Source organism: Mobula hypostoma, chromosome 4 (genome assembly GCF_963921235.1).
Source record: "Mobula hypostoma chromosome 4, sMobHyp1.1, whole genome shotgun sequence".
In the NCBI taxonomy this organism is placed as follows: domain Eukaryota; kingdom Metazoa; phylum Chordata; class Chondrichthyes; order Myliobatiformes; family Myliobatidae; genus Mobula; species Mobula hypostoma.
The window spans coordinates 19,715,212-19,730,316 of record NC_086100.1 but is presented as its reverse complement, the minus strand read 5'-3'; the positions used below and the strand labels follow the sequence as shown (position 1 = coordinate 19,730,316).

At 44.8% G+C, this 15,105-nt stretch overlaps 1 protein-coding gene across 1 annotated transcript in view; it reads right to left on the bottom strand.

Moving 5' to 3' along the window:
* Positions 1–15,105, bottom strand: part of cp (ceruloplasmin) — a 70,958-nt gene that overhangs the window by 51,463 nt on the left and 4,390 nt on the right. Inside the window, exons 2-3 of the mRNA XM_063045372.1 lie at positions 6,318–6,562; positions 731–943 (exon numbers count right to left, since the gene is read on the bottom strand). Of these exons, the coding sequence (XP_062901442.1) occupies positions 731–943; positions 6,318–6,562 (458 nt within the window). The remainder of the gene's footprint in view (positions 1–730; positions 944–6,317; positions 6,563–15,105) is intronic.

The window sequence follows — 15,105 nt, the reverse complement described above, 5'->3', positions numbered from 1 at the left end:
TGATAATTGACAATAGAATTGTTGAATTCTATTGGTAAACCATGGAAAATGAAACATCCCAGATGTACAGTGGAGAGAATATTGACTGGCTGCATCACAACCTGGTATGGAAACACCAATGCTCTTGAATGGAAAGTTCTGTAAGAAGTTGTGGATATGACTCAGTCCATCACAGGTAAAGCTCTTTCCACCAATGAGAACATCCGCAAGAAATGCTATTGTAGGAAATCTGTATCCATCATTAGGGACATCCACCCTCCAGGCCAAACTCTCTTCTCACTGCTGCCATCAGGAAGAAAGTACAGGAGCCTCAGGACTCACAACAACAGGTTCAAGAACAGTTATTGACCCTCAACCATCAGGCTCTTGAACTTCACTCAACTTCACTTGCCCCATCATTGAAATGTTACCGCAACCTATGGACTCACTTTCAAGGACTCTTCCCCTCATATTCTAAATATTTATTGCTTTTTTTTTTCTTTTTGTATTTGCACAGTTTGTTGTCTTTTGCACACTGGTTAAATGCCCAGTTGGTGCGGTCTTTCATTGATTCTGTTATGGTTATTATTTTATGGATTTATTGAGTATGCCCACAAGCAAATTAATCTCAGGGTTGTATATGGTCACATATATGTACTTTGATAAGGAATTCACTTTGAGCTTTAAACTTTGAAGATGCATGCAAACGTTTTTGCCAATTATTCTTGAAGCTGTCGAGATTAATCATTACCTTTTTTACAAATGATCAATGGTCCAATAAGTCCAGCTGAAATATCCCTGGGAGCATCAATATGTGAATGATAGATCCTTGACAAACAATCAAAGTCATCTTCTGCTGGGCTTTGATCTTCAGTTAAGGTCCAGCGGTAGGTGTAATTATTTCCTGAATATACAATATCATCTCGTTTCTCCAAAGCTGTGGAGTTGTCAGGGTAAAATGCTCCTGGGAGAACAAAGGAGAAGATTAAATCGCTGATAGTAATTCCATGTTGTCAGGCTGAAATTGGAGGCAACTTGGCCAAAATTTCATGACCGTGAGCTTTAGTGAGAAACATGGGAAAGTAGACTTTCTTATTTCTGTGACTCTGAGAAAAAGACTTCCATCACTGACCACCCGCCTGTTAGCACCACAAAAACCCAAGTCATGGACACCTTGAACATATGATTAGGCATTTTGGAGACCTGGAGGAAGGGATTAACCGGCCTCTGCAGGGCAGAAGGTATCTTCTGCTGGGTGGGAACAGGACATTCGCGCCTCCCTCTCTCTCCCACCCTACTCCCACCATGAGCCACAATAATCTGAGGCTAGGTTAAGATGAACTGATGTGAGAGCGCCGAACAGACTGATGCACTCACTGAGTCAGTGAGATTCATTGGCGGCCGTTCTTCCCGCGCCTGCTCGCTGTTTGTGTGATCCAATCCTACACAATGTTTATGTTAGTTTCTGATATATGAACAGTTCAGGTAATGAACAGTTCTCAGGAATACAATCCTTTTTAACCTGGGGTCTGCCTGTATAATGAAGAATGAGGCCACTGAGCTCATCAAATCCATGCCAGCTCAAAGAAAAGGACCCTATCATTCCCATTATTCCTATCCTTGAAGGATCCTTCTCTTCAATCTCATCTTTCTCTTTCCTTTTATCAAAATAGACTTTATTCAGAATAAAAAATAATTACAAGAATTAAACATGCAATGCCTTTTCATCCTTTGCATTCATTGTCAAAACTTTCAGTACTGTGTATAGGGTGGCGGGGTGGAGATACGTCTCTACCAAAGGAGATGTAAGGCGCTCCTTCCCTCTGCTAGCCTGACACTCACCCTTGGACAAGGTGTAGTGCCTGCTTAGCACCCAAATCAGCATCATGTGAAGCCATGGGAGCAGGGGGTGTTTGGCCGTATGAGCAGCAGGTGCTTATCACAAGTCTTGGTTAGGTGACCACCAACACCAGGCAGACAATTTCTAAAAAGTATTAATAATAGTTGGGGAGGGGCGGGTCACCCATCTTGTAAAAACACTGCCCAGAAGAAGGCAATGGCAAACCACTTCTGTATGACAATTTGCCAAGAACAATCATGGCCGTGGAAAGACCATGATTGCCCACATCATGTGACACAGCACATAATGAACAAACTGTTGTATTAAACTTCCACACATCATTAGCACTGCAGCCACTCATGTTTCTCAAATAGCCATCAAATCCCCTTTGACATGAAGGGGTCATGTACAGAAACTAACTTGACCTGTTATGGGAGGTGAAAGAGAACTGCAGGAGCCAGAGGAAAGAATGGGGAAACTCCACACAGATGGGATCCAAGGTCAGGATCAAGCCCAGGTCTCTGGAGCTGTGAAGCAGCAGTGCAGACCATGACCTCACGGAAGATTAAAGTTCACTGTCTGATTGTTGAAGCTGTCAAGCTCTGAGACAGCACCACTGAGACTGTGAGAGCTGGCAAGCACCTCCTTTGGGTCATTTGGGTAAATGCACAATTTTAAACACAAGAGATTCTGCAGACTTCTTGGTTACAATTAAAATCTGTTCATTACAAAGTCAATTGATGCCCCTATCCTTTTTGCGTTCAGTAGCGTATGTGTGAGGAAGACAAAGGGGCTGGGAGAAATAAGACCATAGACCTTAAGGTATAGGAGCAGAAGTAGGCCATTCAGCCCATCGAGTCTGCTCTGCCATTCAACCATGGGCTGATCCAATTCTTCCAGTCATCCCAACTCCTCTGCCTTCTCCCCATACCCTTTGATGCCCTGGGTAATCAAGAACCTATCTATCTCTGCCTTAAATGCACCCAATGACTTGGCTTCCACAACCGCTCGTGGCAACAAATTCCACAGATTTACCACCCTCTGACTAAAGTAATTTCTCCGCATCTCTGTTCTAAAAGGATGTCCTCCAATCCTGAAGTCATGCCCTCTTGTCCTAGACTCCCCTACCATGGGAAATAGCTTTGCCATATCTAAGATGTTCAGGCCTTTTAACATTTGGAATGTTTCAATGAGATCCTCCCTCATTCTCCTGAACTCCAGAGAATACAGCCCAAGAGCTGCCAGACATTCCTCATACGGTAACCCTTTCATTCCTGGAATCATTCTCATGAATCTTCTCTGAACCTTCTGCAATGTCAGTATATCCTTTCTAAAATAAGGAGCCCAAAACTGCACACAATACTCCAAGTGTGGTCTCACAAGTGCCTTAAAGAGCCTCAACATCACATCTCTGCTCTTATATTCTATACCTGTAGAAGTGAATGCCAACATTTCATTCATCTTCTGCAGCACCGACTCAACCTGGAAGTTAACCTTTGGGGTATCTTGCACAAGGACTCCCAAGTCCCTTTGCATCTCTGCATTTTCAGTTCTTTCCCCATCTAAATAATAGTCTGCCTTAAATAATGTTGCCTTGAAGAATGTTTCCGCTATGACACCTGGAGGACAAGGACAGGGTCCATGTAACAAAAAAATGAAAGAGTCGGGGAACATATGAGAGGACACATCTGGAGTATTGCATCCACATCTGGTTGTCGCATTATAGGAAGCATATGAAGGCAAGGGAGAGGGTGCAGAAGAGGTTTACTAAGATGTTGTAGTACTAGTAGAATCAGGCAGTTTGGTGGAGTTTAAGAGGCTTTTCGATAGACAGATGAATATGAAACAAATAAGGGATATGGATGACTTACTGCTTCAGATAGACAACATGTGCTAAAAGCCGAAGTTGTAGAATCTAGTGTTGTTTTCGCGACAACAGTAGAAGCCAAAAGGAGAACTGATAAAGATTCGTAAATTATAAGGTACAGAGAGAGTAGAAAATCAGAATCTTTCCCCCAGTAGAAATGTCAAACACCACTAGACTGCTATGGTGGGACTGTAACTAGAGGACATGGGTTAAGGGTGAAAGGTGAGAAGTGTAAGGGGAACATGAGGGGAAACTTCCTCACTCAGAGGGCCATAGAAATGTGGAATGAGCTGCCAGTGCAAATGGTGCATGTGAGCTCAATTTCAACTTTTAAGAGAAGTTTAGGCCTCAGAGATGGTAGGGGTGTGGAGGGCTGTGGTTCCAGTGCAAGCCAATGGGACTAGGCAGTTTAAATGGTTCAGCATGGATTAGACCGGCCAAAGGGCCTGTTTCTGTGTTGTTCTTGTTTATGACTCAATGACTCTGTGACCCAAGGACATGCTTTTATGGTTAAAGTGTTGAAGTTCAAAGATGATGTGAGGGCTAATTTTCTTATGCAGAGAGTCCTTGGAATAGGTTATTAGACAGTTTGGTGGAGTTTAAGAGGCTTTTTCATAGACACAAGAATATGAAGTAAGTGGGGGATATGGATGATTTACTAAAGATGTTCATCTAGTATAAATTGGCATCAAAATTACTGCAATGGTGTGGTGCCATACTGTTCCCTGATTGGAGGAGAGATGAGGAAAGCTAATTTTCACTCAGAGGGTGGTAGGGCCAGGAACACTGCACAAACAAGGTAGCAGAGGCAGAGACCCTCACACACATAAAGAATAACAACATGTGAACCTGTGGAGTCAGAGAGTCTTAGCTTAGTACAGCAGGATACAGGTACTTTGGCCCATCAAGCCCATGCTAACCATTGTGCCCAAGCAGTCCCAATTTCCTGCTTTCTGCCTATATCCCTCCAACCCACGCCCCTCCATGTACCCGTCCAAGTCCGTTTCAAATAAAACTATTGTAGCAGCCTCAGTTGCTGCCTCCAGCAGCTTGTTCCATATGCTCACCACCCACTGCATTCAAAAGTTGCCCCTCAGCTCCAATCGAGATGATGACTGCAGGGCTGCAGAACAAGTGTGGAAAGTTGGGATCATACTGTAAAATTCTTTAATAATGGCAAGGAAATGATGGGCTTAATGCTTTCTTTCTGTGTGATATATTTATTACCTTTCTATAATTTTTCCCCTAATTTTTTCTAATTGCAACTTATAGTACTGTGCAAAATTCTTAGGCACAAATATACAGCTAGGGTGCCTAAGACAGTTCCACAGTACTGTAGCAATTTTATGTATTGCACTGTACTGGTGCTGCAAAAACAGAACAAATTTCATGACATATGTGAGTGATGATAAACCTGATTCTGATTTGAGTCTCTGTTGTGGACTGAGAGTGGGAAGGGGGTAGGGAGACAATAGACAATAGACAATAGGTGCAGGAGTAGGCCATTCGGCCCTTCGAGCCAGCACCGCCATTCACTGTGATCATGGCTGATCATCCACAATCAGTACCCTGTTCCTGCCTTCTCCCCATATCCCTTGACTCTGCTATCTTAAAGAGCTCTATCTAACTCTTTCTTGAAAGAATCTAGAGAATTGGCTTCCACTGCCTTCTGAGGCAGAGCATTCCACAGAACCACAACCCTCTGTGTGAAGAAGTTTTTCCTCAACTCCGTTCTAAATAGCCTATCCCTTATTCTTAAACTGTGGTCTCTGGTTCTGGACTCCCCCAACATCAGGAACATGTTTCCTGCCTCTAGCGTGTCCAATCCCTTAATAATCTTATACGTTTCAATCAGATCCCCTCTCATCCTTCTAAATTCCAGTGTATACAAGCCCAGTCGCTCCAATCTTTCAACATATGACAGTCCTGCCAGCCCTGGAATTAACCCAGTGAACCTACGCTGCACTCCCTCCATAGCAAGAATGTCTTTCCTTCGGGAGAGGGGAATCATGGGTGGGAAAAGGGGAAAGGAGATAGGAAGGAGCGGGAAGCCCCAGGGAGACATTCTGTAATGATCAATAAACGGACTGTTTGAAATCAAATGACCTTGCCTAGTGTCTCAGGGCTGGGTGTGTCTGCACCCGCGCCAACACCCCACCCTTGGCATTCCTTCTTTGTCACCTGTCCCACACCCCTCCCCTGGAACTCCACCTTTGCCACTGCCAATATCCTTTGCTCCAGCCAGATTTTCAAGCTCGCTCTGCAATCCATGTTGAAAAATACAGTACCATGCAAAAGTCTTAGGTACCCTAGCTATATAGTGTACTATGTAGTGTTTATAGCTAGGCCGCCTAAGACTTTTGAACAGTTGAACGATCTTCCCTTCTCGTGAGCTGGTGTGATGTATCAGAATGGAAAAGACTCTGAGGAATTTGAATCTTGATACAGTGACCTTCAGAGCCAATGCTTGTTATTATTCATACACAACTATACCAATTGCTGCTAATCTTCTAAAGTGGTACCTAATAAAGGCAAGCCCATGTGGTGCCCAAATCCATTGTAACCTATGTCAAGTTATGACCTAGAAACGCAGGAACTTAAGGGAAGAAATAACAACCAGCAAAACTTTACCTTCATTGCTTTTAGTGTAAGTGACACCATGAGGATGAAGTGAATAAGGTCGGAGAGCAAAATTCATCAGGTGAACGACGATGACGTCACCTTGTTCTGCCTTTATAATTGGTCCCAGAAATCCCAGCCATTCGGGCTTCTTAATCTCCTTGGTGTAATTACCGTCAGTATACTCCATATACACAGCCTTCTTGTATACACTTCCTATCCTGGTCGAGTCACGTTTCAGGAATACTGAAGCATGCCTAAAAATCACAAAGTAGAGCCTTTATAGACACCAGAGATTCTGCTGGAAACCTTGAACAACACAAAATGCTGAAGAAACTGCCCAGGTCAGGCAGCATCTATAAAACAGAGTAAACAGTTGTGGCTTTCCACTAGCACTGGAAAGGAAGGGGGCAGAAGACAGGAAAAGAAGGTGGAGGGGAGAGGGAGCAGTACACAGGTGAAGTAGGCCCTTTATCTGAGGACACCAAGGAGGAAACCATTTGCAATTGGAGAATCTGTCAGTGCTCCAACCATTCCAAAGCCACTGACAGCTAATGATGATTATGCCATCCATTTTTCTCCAGTCCTAAATGACATAAAAGATGGCGCGCATGGACGCAGCAGCTCCTCAGGGAGTGATAAGTGTATCTAGCGTTTGTTCTGTTTGTCCTAGACGCATAACATACAGTCAGAATATGCTCGTTAACATCAGGGCATACTATGTCGGAAAAACTGATGATTTCTGGTGTGACATGGACAGTTTACGCCACTACGGACTACTATCCGCTACCAAGCCGGCTGCTTCCCGAGGGAGGAGGAAACGAAAGCGCTGTGAGAGAAGACAAAGGAGGGGTAAGAGGGCCGGCATCCATGCTAGGCTAAAAGCTAACCCCACCAGGCCAGTGGTACTCTCCCTCTTGCTTTCAAATGTCCGCTCCATCGACAGCAAGCTGGATGAGCTGCGTCTGCTGAGAGAAACACACAAGGAATTTAAAGACTGCTGTGTGTATGTCTTAAGGGAATCCTGGCTCCACGACAACATACCGGACGCGGCGATACAGCTAGAGGGAATGACATCGTTTCGTGTGGACAGAGAGGCAGCTAGCTCCGGTAAGAGCCGAGGAGGAGGTCTGTGTGTTTATATAAACAAAGACTGGTGTGTGAACGCTACTGTAGCTGCTAAACACTGCTCACCGCCGGCTGAATTTCTCATTGTGAAATGCCGGCCGTTCTATCTGCCGAGGGAATTCACCATCATGCTTGTGGCGGCTGATTACGTAGCTCCAGTGCCAATGCGAAGGCTAATGCTAACGAAGCACTGGGAGGCCTACATGAAGCCATCAGTGAGCTACTGACTACACACCCTGACAGCTTTGTGGTGATTGCTGGGGACTTTAACCACACCAGCTTAAAGACAACGTTCCACAAATTCCTGCAATATGTGGATTTCAAAACCAGGGGAGACAACACACTGGACTTGGTTTATACCAACACACCACAGGCATACAAAGCAGCCCCCGCCCCCATCTTGGCCACTCTGACCACATATCTGTCATGTTAACACCAGCATATAAACCGCTGCTTAAACGTGTGAGAGCAGAGAAAAGAGAGATAAGGGTCTGGCCAAAAGGAGCAGCCTCAGCACTACAAGACTGTTTTGTGCACACAGACTGGGACATATTCAAAACAGCAGCCTCCTATGATGACCGTACAGACATTGAGGAGTATGCGGAGGAAGTAATCAGCTACATAGCCAAATGCACGGAGGATGTCACTGTGATGAAAACCGTCACCACACGTGGTTATAAAAAGCCATGGATGACAACAGCGGTGCGGTCACTACTGAAGGCCCATGACAGCCTACAGATCGGGGGACAGGAGTGCGCTTCGCTCAGCCAGGTCTGCGCTTTCACTAGGGATCAGGAAAGCGAAACGGGCCTACGCGGGCAAAATACATGGACACTTCTGTGACACAGGTGACACCAGACGGATGTGGCAGGGAATTAAAGCTCTGACAGACTACAAGATCAGGCAGAAAACTGATGACAGCAACGGCTCTCTTCCAGGCAGGCTGAACAATTTCTTTGCATGCTTTGAAGCATCAAACACTACAGCAAGGCGGAGAGCCAGTCCCTTTCTACCATCTGACCAGCCGGCTCCAATCATTGATCCAGAGCAAACACAGAGGACCCTTGCCAGGGTCAGCCCACGAAAAGTGGGAGGTCCCGACAACATCCCTGGGCGTGTGCTCAAGGAATGTGCTGATGTATTAGCAGATGTCCTGACAGACATTTTCAACATCTCCCTTAGTCAAGCCATTGTCCCCAGATGCTTCAAAACCTCCACAATCATCCCTGTAGTAAAGAAATCAGTTGCAGCCTGTCTGAACGATTACTGTCCCATTGCCCTGACCCCCATAGTGATGAAATGTTTTGAACGGCTTGTTAAGCCTCATATCACAGCCAGCCTCTCCTCATCGCTGGATCCTCTGCAGTTTGCTTATCGTCCAAATCGCTCTACGGAGGACGCAATATCCACCACACTGCACACAGTTCTCTCTCACTTGGACAACAAAGACACTTATGCCAGAATCCTGTACATTGATTTCAGTTCAGCGTTCAATACCATCATCCCGTAGAGACTAGTGGAGAAATTGTTGGTGCTTGGCCTTAACACTGCCATGTGTCGCTGGATTCTGGATTTCTTGACAGAGAGACCACAGTCAGTCCGTGTTGGCAGGAACATCTCTGACTCCATCACACTGAGCACTGGATCCCCACAAGGCTGTGTGCTTAGCCCATTGCTGTTTACACTGCTAACACATGACTGTGCAGCCAGATTCAAGGAGAACCTGATCATTAAATTTGCAGATGATACCACAGTGGTGGGGGCATCAGCAAAAGTGATGAAACAATGTACAGGGAGGAGGTCAAACACCTAGAGAGCTGGTGCAGGGATAACAACTTGATGCTTAATGTCACCAAAACCAAGGAGATGATCGTCGATTTCAGATTGTCTCAGCCGGAGCACACACCCCTCAGCATCAGCTGCTCCACAGTGGAGAGAGTGGGAAACATCAAGTTCCTTGGGGTGCAGATCTTGGACAATCTCACCTGGTCCAGGAACACCACTGGGATTGTGAAACGGGCCCAGCAGAGATTGCACTTTCTGAGGAAGCTTAAACAAGCATCACTCCCCACTAACATCTTAACTACATTCTACAGAGGCGTGGTTGAGAGTGTGCTGACCTTTTGCATCACAACCTGGTACTCCAGCTACAGTGCTGTCGACAAAAAAGCCTTGCAGAGGGTGGTTAGGGGAGCAGAGAAGGTTACTGGGGTCTCCCTACCTTCTGTCCAAGACCTCTTTCAGAGTCGATGCCTCCAGAAGACATGGTACATCATTAAAGACCCCTCACACCCTCTCCATGAACTGTTTGTTCTTCTGCCATCAGGCAAACGTTACAGGAGCATCAAAATTAAAACCACAAGGCTACTAAACAGCTTCCTCCCACAGGCAGTCAGACTGCGAAATAGCTGCTCCACCTGACTCTGCTTTGGACACTTTTAACTTGCACTGGACACTTATAACTTGATTTTAACTGACATGTGGCTGTTGTGTTTTACTATTTATTGTTATGTTTACTATTTAGTGTTGCGTTTATTATGTTATGATTGCACTGCTCCTGAGAAACGCTGTCTCATTCTGCCCTGCAGAGCTGATGTACGGTTAGAATGACAATAAAGTTTTTTGAATCTTGAATCTTGAGTCAATATGGAAACAGCCCTTTGGCCCAACATATCCATGCTGACCATTGCGCCAATTTATAATAGTTCCATTAACTTGCATTAGGTCTAAGACCTTCTGTGTGTTGGTGGTATAAGTGCTTTTTAATATGGTTCATGAAATTTGTGAAATTACTTGATTCAGGTGTTGTTGCAATGAAGGGAAGCAGAGCAACTAGTGCCCAAGCCCTGATAACTGGATAATCTGTGTATTGTGAAGGTTTTGGTTGGGCAGCAAATGGTAGGACTCTCTCCTTTCACCAAAGCTAGCAAATTTCTACGGATTTACTGAAGGGAACATTCTGGCTGGTTACATCTCTGTCTGATACGGGGGTACCAATGAACAGGATCAGAGACAGTAGCAAAACATTGTAAATCCAGCCAGCTCCACCATAGACACTAGACTTCCCACCACCATGAGCATCTTGGAAAGGTGATAGCTCTAGAAGGTGGCATCCATCACTAAGGATGCTCACCATCTGAGACATGCCCATTCTCATTATTTCCATCAGGGAGGAGGTACAGGATCCTGAAGACACACATCAACCTTTTAGGAACAGCTTCCTTCCTTGTGCCATCAGATTTCTGAACAGTCCATGAGAATTGACTTACTATTTTGCACTCTTTTTGCAGGACTTATTTTTATATATTTCTTCTTGTAACTTACAGTAATATTTTATGTATTGTGCTGTACTACCTCCACAAAACAATAAATTTCACAACATATGTCAGTGATAGTGAACCTGATTCTGAATCTGTTTCCCAAAAATGGTTGCAGAAGCTTTTAGATCCCACTGAGAGGCCATTCCCTTGGCAGTTTATGCAAGAGGCATCAGACAATGCAACACTCCCAAATCCGGGACCTCCCAGAGCCACCTGTAATTAGTAAACACAAACACTGACATCCCACCCTGCAAAAGCTCATTTCAGGGAGGTAGCACCATCAATTTGCGGGAGAGGTGTGATGTCTTCAATAGAGTGGCTCCTTAGCAGCCGGCCAGCTAGTTTAAATAATGTTATCTATGCTAATGAATGAATGACACCTGTTAAACTCACCTCAACATGACTTTTACAGTCTTAACCCACCATGAGCAATAGAAAAGTCACTGTTGCAAACAGTGCAGCGAACGACACTGTCATTATTTTGACCCCTATTAGGCAGGGGTACACTTTAGGGTAGTCTGGGGTGACGTACGTTTTATATTTTCTTTTTTGGAACACTCTGCTACTCTGACTTTTTTTGAAACTCTCTCGCTCTCTCTCTCGTTCGTGGTCGCTCTCACTCGCGCTCGCTCTCTCGCTCTCTCGCTCTTTCTCGCGCGTTCTTTCACGCTCGCTCTCAAAAAAAATCTATTTCCAGGACATTGTATATAATTTGCAGGCATCAGGGAGCCACTATTAATATGCGGGAGACTCCTGGAACTTCCGGGAGAGGTGGGATGTCTGCAAACAGTTCTCTGCGGACTTGGTCCCATACACTTGGAACTGTACACGTGTACTTGGACTTAGGCCTGTGTATTGGCACCCACACTCAGGCTCATGTGTACCGAAGGAGAGCGGGTCCCTGGGTACACACGAGTCCAGAATCACGACTTGATTGGAGCCAGTACTCAAGCGTGCAGGACTTAGATACTCATGGAAGATGGACCCTTAACCTCATAATCTGCCATGTCATGGCCTTGCACCTTTTTGTCTGCCGGCACTGCAATCCTCTGTAACTGTAACACTCCCCCACCATCGGTAGCATCTACAGGAGACGCTGCCTCAAGAAGGCAATATCTATCACTAGAGATCCCCACCATGCCATCTTATAGAAGCACCATCAGCCAGGAGGTGCGAGTGTGAATAAAGGGGGTCTTTTCTGGTTGGCTGCCAATGACTAGCGGTGGTTCTCATGGATCAATATTGAGACTGCAAATTTTGACATTGTTTGTCAATGATTTGGATAATAGAATTGATGGCTTTGTGGCAAAATTTGTAGGTGATACCAAGATAGGTGGAGGGGTAGGTAGTGCTGAGGAAGTAACGTGATTGCAGCAGGACTTAGACAAATTGGAAGAATGGGCAGAAAAGTAGCAGATGGAATACAGTGTTGGAAAATGTATGATAATGCATTTCAGTAAAAGGGGCAATAGTGCAGACTATTATCTAAATGGGGAGTAAGTTCAAACATCAGAGGTACAGCGGGACTTAGGGGTCCTCGTGCAAGACTCCCAGATGGTGAATTTACAGGTTGGAGCATCAAAGGATATGGCGAGAAGGCAGGTGTAACGTGTTGAATGGGGTTGAAACAGGAACAGCCGTGATGGAAAAGCGGAACAGACCGAATGGGCTGAATGGCCTAATTCTGCACTTAAGTCTTATGGTCTAAGCTTGAAGGGCATGAAGGGATATAAGGGGAAGGCAGGAGATCGGGGCCGAGAGGAAAAGATGGATCAGCCATGATGAAATGGCAGAGTAGACTCGATGGGCCAAATGGCCTAATTCTGCTCCTATGGTTTTATTCTCCAAGCCCCACACAACCAGGTTCAAGAATAGTTACTTCCTTTCAAACACTTAGTTCTTAAACCAACTGTCAAAACCCAAGTCACTGCAGTTTAGCAACACTATGACCACTTTGCATTAAAATGAACATTGTTTCTTTTCTTTTGTCTCCTCTCTTGTAAAAATTGTGTATAATTTATAATGTTTTTCTTGTGAATGCAACTTATATGATGCTTAGTGTCTGTGATGCTGTTGCAACTTTTCCCTTGCCACTATGCTCACACGTACTGTGCATGTGACAATGAACTCAACTTTGACTTTGATAAACAGATGATATGAGAAAATGAATCACAAACTGAATCCTTCTGGGACACCAGGTGGTACCGTTGAGCCCTCTGGAGACGTCGTGGGCTTATCAACAAAACGTCAAAGAAGGAGGGTGCCCACCTGATGACCCCGATGACATACCTACCCTCCCTCCTCGTCACCACTCCAAACCCACTGCCAACGTCGAGAGTGCCAACTTACCATAGGGATTGAAACATCAAGTCTTAGTAGCTTTACTGCAACTGAGCATACATGTATTTGTGAATATGACTATAAACTTGACTTTGACTTTATTCTGCTTTTCTTATTGTTTCTCCCTTGTACTGCCGAGATGAACTGTATGGATGGGACACAAAACAAAGCTTTACACTGTAGCTTGGTGCATGAGGCAATGATAAAACGATTTACCAACTTACTGGTGTGCATGCTCGCAGCCAAAATTGGGCTGTATAGCAGCTAGACTGACTATCAGCTCCTGGAGCAGAAGTTGTCAGTCAGGATATATCTCAGTGCTAACTGGTCACACCCCTCGCCCTAGCCCACCTAACATCACCCCTCAGAAGTATTTCTGCACCAAAACCTGAAGCTCTTTGTTACCTCCATCTATCACCTCCCACCCGTCTCTCCCCTTCCTGACTCAGCCTGCCTGTTAGGGCTTATTCTGGAGTTAGGGAATACAGCTAATATTAATTTCAACAGCAACTAATCTTCAGATCTGAATATGGATTGTAGATTGAGTTTAAAATGCAGATCAGAGCAGTGGTGTCCCTGAAGCTGCAGACTGGAGTCAATTTCAAACCAAGAAACCCTCATTCACCTGAGATGTCTGCGTGTGCATGAATGCAGCTCAGAGACAACAATGATTAGCATTCATTTTGAGTGTTTGGAGTGTTGGTGAGAAGATCCAGCATCTGAAAATTACATGTAATTCAAAGGAAGCATTGTGGATTCATTGTAACCATAGAATTGTCCTGCCATCAGCTTTGAGCTTTAGCATATAAAAAAGTCATATGATATTGGATCAGGGAGCCTCTCCTTCCAAGAGTGTCTCCAGTATGACACCTGCTTGTTTTGCAGAATAAAGCCTTTTCTATCCACCAGCTTCAGTGTCTCTCTGGTGATTTCATTCACAGTCACAACATTGCTATCGACTTCTCCTCACCAGGATTCACTTCTCGCTTGCCAGCTCTTGCCTCTCCCTCCCCCTTCACTGATTTATACTGGCTGTCTGTCCACTTCTCTGTTAGTCCAGACGAAGGGTCATGCCCCAAAATGTCAGCTGCCTATCTCTGTCCACAGATATTGTCTGCCACTGACTTCCTCAACCAGTTTATTCTTTGAAGCTCCTGCACTGTCTTGTGCCTTCACACTGAGCTGTGGGGTAATTCATTGCTTCACTCATACCCATGGAGAATAAGGACGCATGCCATGTTCTGACAGAGCAGTGTTGTAATGTTACCTCTGAAAGGAGTATACTGGATGGCCATTGCTCTGCACGTGACCGCAAGAAACAGCAGAGAGGTGTGGACACAGCACAGCACATACCCAAAAGTAGCCACCCCTCTACGGGCTCTGTCTATACTTCTCGTTGCCTCAGTAAATCAGCCAGCATCATCAAAGACATCACCCACTTCAGCCATTCTTTCTTTGCCCCTTTCTCATTGGGCAGAAGATATTAAAAGTTGAAAGCACTTACCACCAGACTCAAGGGCAACTTCTATCCCATTGTTATCAGATTCTTGAATGGACTCTCGTATGATAAGATAGGATCTTGACCTCACAATCTACCTCATTATAACAGTGCACTTTGTTGTTTACCTGTGCTGTACTTTGTAGCTTTCACACTTTATCCTGCATTGTTATTGTTCTACCTCAATACACTGCATAATGTTTGATCTGTGAGAACAAAATGCAAGACAAGCTTTTGACTGTATCTTGGTACATGTGACAATAATAAACCAATAGCAACACTATTGTATCATCCCATTAGCATCCTTATTTGTGGGGAGACAAGATGACTGCTAGATAAGGTACCAATAGATCTCCTACATGTTATCTTGGAAGGAGTGGGATTGAAGAATGTGTACAGAACATTCTTGGGATTCAAGTCCATTGATATGAGGTGGAATTTTGGGATCCAAGTCCATAGCTCCCTGAAAGTAGTAATGCCAACAGACAGAGTGGTAAAGAAGGCATTTGGTGTG